The sequence below is a fragment of the Papilio xuthus genome, unplaced genomic scaffold (genome assembly GCF_000836235.2).
Source record: "Papilio xuthus unplaced genomic scaffold, Pxut_1.1 DF827680.1, whole genome shotgun sequence".
Taxonomy (NCBI): domain Eukaryota; kingdom Metazoa; phylum Arthropoda; class Insecta; order Lepidoptera; family Papilionidae; genus Papilio; species Papilio xuthus.
In genome coordinates, this window is record NW_013530969.1 from 4,375,939 (window position 1) to 4,383,068 (window position 7,130).

The following is a 7,130-nucleotide window of genomic DNA, read 5'->3' on the forward strand; positions in this document are numbered from 1 at the left end:
ACTTTTTCTTTTTAATATGTGTTAGTGAAATGAGCATATCAAAATTAAATAAATAAATATAATCTTTTTTCATTTTCTTATAAGAGAAGGGGACAAAAGTGCGGCGGTAACACCAAGGTAAACAACGATGTTCATGCACCAGGCGACGGACCTGCAACACCAGATAGCTACAAAAAAGATGATTTTTCTTTAGTGTTATTTCTTCGTACTAATCTGAACTAAGCCAGCAAGGTTTATTATGGCCTAGTCATTCCCTAACTTACGGGGGACTTACGTGGGGACCCACAGTGATAATAATTTGTAAATGGAGGGAAAGGAAGGTTATAGGTTCTATCATGCTAATATTATAAATTGTGATGAAATGTTTAGATGGATGGATATACGTTTGTTTGAAGGTATCTCCAGAAAAGCTAAACGGATCTCTCTGAAATTTGGCATAGAATTAGAACATAGTTTGGAAGAACACATCGACTATTTTAGCTTTTTTTAATTCTGCGCGAACGGAGTCTTGGGCGACAGCTAGTATAAATATATATTAAGGTCATCCTATCGTACATTTTTTGCGTCTTTTTGTCTGAGCGTTATCAAAGGAAAATCCCTCCCTGTAATCTATGGAGTGGAATAATTCGAACCCAAGCTCTCAAGTTGACATGCATGCCCCTAATTAGAGGTTGAATGGACCTCGCGTGAATTCGACAAGCACTCAACATCTTATATCTACGTCGTTTGAGCCTATTTAGTTAAGAGAACGCAAAATAAAAACTCAGAGACATACTTAACTAAATGCACTCTAATTATCAGAGTCCTCCTCTGTTTTTCGTGCGTATTTATAAATGTACATAATACTAGCTCTCGCCCGTGACTCCGTCGCGCGGGATAAAAAAATAGATAGTAGCCGATTCTCACACCTACTGAATATGCATATATAAAATTTCATGAAAATCGATCAAGCCGTTTAGAAGGAGTATGATAACTAACATTGACACGAGAATAACATTGACATGAGAAACCCTTGGAAAACCCCTTGAGAAACTTACACTTGGGTTTGTATATAAGTTCCATTGTGACCGCCTGGAGCGTAAACGACTATGGCAATTTTGACGAGAGGTGATGTCGTAATCAAATTCGATTGATTTTCTTGTCAGGAATATCATACGAGTCGACAATCAGAATTTAAGGTTTTTTTCCAATAAAAAAGTAGTTTTTTCACTCATAATAACACCCTATCGAACACCTATAATTTTACTAATATTATAAATGCGAATGTTTAAATGGATGGATGTTTGTTTGAAGGTATCTTCAGCACGGATGAACGGATCTCGATGGAATTTGACATACATATAGGACACAGTCGGGAAGAACAAATAGGCTACTAATTATGTTTTTTTTTAATTCCACGTGGACGCAGTCGCTTGCGACCGTTTTCTATAAATCACTCTCTTGGTATTTGGTAAGTCGTATGAAAATTCTTTTTTTACCTTTGATTTTGCTTTCAATCATATTTAGTTGACTCTTAATATTTTTAAAGCCTGTAAAAATGTAATAAGATTGTACCATAATTCTCTTTTCATCGTCTTCGTAATTTATACGTTTAATAATCAATGACCCAAAAACAAAATGGGCATAGACATTCATAAATTTCAACGACGTGATCCACATTTTCGGTAGCAATTAATTCTCGGAGGTATTCATTTTGCACCCCCGTTAATTTAATCAATCGCAATTAAATGAGAATAAGGGGCAATTCCACTGTTTATGACAGTACGAAAATGTTTAGTTACAAGATTAATTTGTCAATAAAAACTTTTTAAGCAGTGTCAAAAACCTAATTTGTTCATTACATACTGTAGAAATTATGTTTCTTTCGATTTAAGAAAGAGATATCGTGTATTCATGTGTACAAACCAACACCATGCAATACAGGAACGACCAAATAGCTTGTCATACTTTTATTTACTTGTCCCAGTTTCCGTGATCATAACGAAAGATTTTCCAATATACCCTATCCGCATATTTACTTGCACACGGCGCGTTCAATAAATCCAGTCCCAGGCCGAATCCCGATAGTCACTTCCTGGATTTTATGAACACATCTGCACATACAACTTTATAAATAAAATTAAGGTGTGTATATTTTCTCTTTACATTCCTTAACCACTATATAGATTGTGAAGGCAGAGAAGCTTTAATGATGTTTTTTTATTTACAAAAAGATATTCGAGACGATTCCAATAAGCCCAAACTGGATGAGGTGTGTCGTTTCATTGCGAAGTTCCGATCACCACCTTCCAGCATCGTCATAAAATATTATATAATAAAGTTTTATCAGTATTAATGCAACTTTGTTCGCAATTTCATATTGTTTTAGCTTTGCAACGCATGTAGGATTAGCGTAATTATGTATAATGTTAACATTAAAAAATTCTATTACCTATTTCTGTTTATAACGAATGAAATATAACGGCTTGTTGTAAAACTTCTTGAAGTCATAAAGAATAACATGATATAAAACGCATCTGGCCCCAATCCTTACTGCCGACCTGCTTCAATAAAACCGCGCCAATAAACCTACGGCTGCTGTGATTTTATAATTTTATTTCATTCTTGATAAATCTGCACGTGATAGAAAATATTAATTTAAAACCTAGTTTCAAAAGTATAATACATTAATTTTTTTTTAATAAATTGGCACCGCTAAAATTCTCACAATTAGGTACAACAATTGTCATGAAAATATCTTACTAATATTATAAATGCGAATGTTTAGATGGATGAACGGATGGATGTATGTTTGGTCGAAGGTATCTCCAGAACGGTTGCAGAGATCCCTAGGAAACTTGGCATATAGATGTAGAACATAGTCTGAAAGAACACATAGGCTACTAAGTTTGTTTACGGAATTATGTATTCAACATACACAATTGCATTATTAAAGTTATATTAAATATATAACAATACAAAAGTATTCTGCTTTATTGAACTGAGATTATATATTAACCGACTTCAAAAAGGAGGAGGTTCTCAATTCGTCTGTTTTTTTTTAATAATTTATTTTATATGTCATCAAAGAGATCGTATCATCTATGAAGTGGAATAATCCGTCCCTTAGTTCAATTCAACGTTCAACCGAACTCTATTTTGATGTGAACAGTCAACTATAATACGTCTTATACACTAACTAAATAGTAAAGGGAGCAAAGGCCACAAAACTGACTCAAGTTTACATTTTATTTGAAAACATATTCATTAATTAAATTTACTTAAAACGAAATTAACAAATAATAACTTACTTGACCATATTAGGATTTGAAGGCCTTAACCGCTTACTAATTTATTATTGTACATTAAATGTATAGAAAATAGATTTTTTAATAAACACATCAATAAAGGTCTTTAATATATCCCTATAATTTGCATTTTAAATAGAAAAGTTTTAAATAAACATGTCTAAGCCAGATTGCAATATGCAAGTTGTTAGTAAGAAAAATAAAAACAAAGAATTGATCGACAGAATTACCTATTCATATAAAAGGAAAAACTGCCTGACATATTGCAAATAAGGAATTTTCAAAAGACATCTCGTAAAAGACAAAATTGAAGGGAATGTAAATGATTTTTCTTCAGCAAAATTATCAAAAAATTTACATAAACACTTTTCAGTAGAAATAAAAAGTGTCGTATTAATTGTTGTAGACGAAGACGCTTGCGACAGCTAGTATTCATACGTGCTCTATCTAATAAACAAGTTTTCGTAGCGTGCGTAAGTATCGAAGTTTTTGTGTACGCAACTCAAAGTTGGGCAGTGCAAGTAACGCTTAGGGCGGGCGGCTTCAACATCAGACCGCCTTGCGCCGTCGACCAGGCTGCACACGCGCACACCATGTGAACGAAGCGACGCGATCGCTAAAATGTCGCTAAACTAACGCATAAAAGTAATAAACCTCCCCAATTCAGAGGCTCTAAAGCAATACTTAGTGCTTAGAAGTAGTTTTAGAAACTTAAAAAAAAATACTTAGCAGTAACTTATTTTTCGCTTAGTTTTCCCACTCGTTGTCGTGTCACGATGTTAAAGGTAAGTTTTAAATATAACTTAATTTATTTATAATATTTCCATTTTTATATACAACCTTTACCTTTTTAAATAAAAAAATAAAAGTAAAAAACAGGCTAATCGCAAAAATCGAAATTAAATATTAAAAATTTTGAAACTTATGCAAATTCGTAATAGTGAATAAAAATACATAGAGATCAATTCAAAGCCAACTAGTATTAATTAGTTATCAATTAAAAAAAAATATTTACGTTAAAGAAAACTGAGTTTTGTATATCCGGTCATGTCCGTGGAAATTATCTATTTTTAATTAAATCAATATATTAACAAAAATAATAGAAAGGTATTTATTTAAAACTCAACTTTTATATACTTTATACAAAATAAGAGACCTTAGAATCAAAATGAATAAAACTTCTGTAAAACTGAAACACGAGGATTTTTTTTCTTACCTTAACTTAACTAAATTGACTGAAATAATTATAAAGGTTGCCTTTAACTATCAGTATTTTCTTTTTAAATATTTCCACGAACTTCTTTCTCTATAAAAACGTCTAATTTAAGTAACTTTAAATTAAAAAGAAAATCCGGATACTTAAAATAAGCAGTTGTTTAAAAAAAAACTTCAGTTTACTACCGACCGTTGAATATTTTTATTACATCCCTAAAAGGCTAAAAGCAACTTTAATTTAGCGACCTTACCCTTTAAGGGTATAAAGCAATCAGAATCTGTCAATTCCTGAAGAGTCGTTACGTCAATCATCAGAGGTTATAATTGTGTTGGCGCGAACTTAAGTGAAGCCTACGGATTGTGATCAGGGAAACGATACTAAACTCACAAACGGCTGGCCTTAGGCTCGTCAATGCAATCTCATGACAAAAAATGTTTCATTTACCCTAATTCTTTTAAGACCATTTTGACTTCTAAGCTATTTTAATATAGTATTTACTATTGCAAGTAATTTACTAATTAAAACTTCTTTTAACCATTTGAATTAAACTTAAAACCACGTGGGGAATTAAAATTTAACCAATAACTTAATAATTGGATGCTCCTACACTAACCATTTTAGGGTGTTTTATGGATTTAGAAATGATTTTACATTTCTCTCGATCTAAATATAATACATTTTATGCGACTAGTTACAAGGAATTTTTTCGCAAATGTATACATTTTTATCCAGTATACCATAACCGAGGTCATAATGTTGCTACATTTGCAACCTAGGAGATTAACCTCAACTATAACACAAATTGCCCGCCAACTAGCGGTTGCCCTGTGTCAGGAACTAAATGATTTCTATCATATTTTAATACACCTATATTATTTATTTACCCTAGTAATATTTCAACTGTTGATTTGATTTATGGCAGTGGTCCGAATCTATTTTTTTATCTTAAAAAATAGTACGTTCCGGGGAAATGCCGCAAGCCTCTTGGGAAACCTACCGTTTATTTAATATAGTATAAATTAATTCATTTGTTTTGTAGTGGTTAGTTATTAAATATGCATATCAATTGTATTTTTTCTATCAATATATGAAATAGATTATTTATAGAATTATAGAAAGTTCTGAAATTCATTTATCTCTCAAAGACCGCCAACGCATCAGCGGTTTTCTGGTACTACAGATGTTCATGGACGTCGTTGAATACCACGATGATACCACTGTGCGTTTGACCCCTTATTTTACAAAAAAAAAACTTGGAACTTGTACTTGGATATTTTCAAACAGAAGTCGAATGATAATCGATTACACAACCGCAAAATAGGTAGTCCATACCCTTAACCATCAAGTGTTTGTGTGACCTCAAAACATTTCAAGAATCTTTAGACGTAGCAAAGAAAATTTTATTTCTTATAATAAATCTAAATATCGTTTCGAGCAAACGAATGTTGATTTTAATTTGAATAGATGAACAAATATTTCATTTTCACAATTTAATATCATCATAAGATAAATAAAATGAATTCGCATTAATACTAAATACTGCTATATTGAGCGTCGGTGGCTCAGGGGACAAGCACCTTGACTTGCAATCTGTAGGTTTGAATCCCGCCATGTACCAATGTGTTTTTCGATTTCCGATTTACATAAGTACATTTATCCGAAGTTTTTACGGTGAAGAAAAACATCGTGATGCAACCTACACATATCTGAGAAGAAATTCAAAGATATGTGTGAAGTCAACCAACCCGCACTGAGCCAGCGTGGTTGACTATGGCGTTATAACCCTAACTTTGAGGTAGGCTCCGAGCCCCTCGGTGGTATAATGATAACTATAATGAAAAAAATGATAAAAATAATGATAACTATATTACTATATACCAGCAACAAGATAATAATAAAATTATAATAAATGAAAGAGAAATGAGCTATATCAATTTAGTTTCGAAGCAATAAAGTAGGAAGTAATTTATTATCATAGGAATTTAATTAAAAACTTCTCTTGTTAAGTTAAAAAAGTCACATTAACAATTCAACGCCTATAATTTGGCAAATTTTCTTTTGTATATCAATTTCACGAAACTGTAATTTTTGTATAATACGTTTAAAAAGAATTTTGATTATATGTTGCACAAAAGACACTTTTAGGCACATTAAAGTAATTTTTCGTCAGCAATTCGTTGGAAGGTTACATTGTAGACATGCCTCAGCAAATGTAATTACTTCTGCGACACTGACTCACACGACCAACGTTGCCTTGCCTTTAATTACACATTTAAAAATGTCACCGCCACGTGTTCAATTAAATGTACTTGCATTCCTTACGACATGTAAAAAGAAATGTTACTTTAACAATTCTTCCTTCTTTTATTTTATTCAAACTTTGCGTATTTAAGGTACGGTATATTCTCAAACTCATCTATATCCCCGTCAACGTGCACTCCCGCCTTGTCATCAGTGGACCCCTACACACTGGTACACTATAAATAGTCAACTATTTATTTTTGGGGATGACCAAAAGTTCAAACAACAATATTCCTTGCACTCGTTTATTTAATCACTCGCTCCACGACATCGATCATCAATCCGTTTTTAGAATGATTACGTCAATTGCCGATACTTATCACCTT

The 7,130-nt window shown here is 32.3% G+C and overlaps 1 protein-coding gene across 1 annotated transcript in view; it reads left to right on the plus strand.

The window, feature by feature from the left end:
* Positions 1-3,889: 3,889 nt before the first annotated feature.
* Positions 3,890-7,130, plus strand: part of LOC106117467 (uncharacterized) — a 32,313-nt gene continuing 29,072 nt past the window's right edge. Inside the window, exon 1 of the mRNA XM_013311801.1 lies at positions 3,890-4,072. Coding sequence (XP_013167255.1) covers positions 4,064-4,072 — 9 coding nt within the window. The 5' untranslated portion in view covers positions 3,890-4,063. The remainder of the gene's footprint in view (positions 4,073-7,130) is intronic.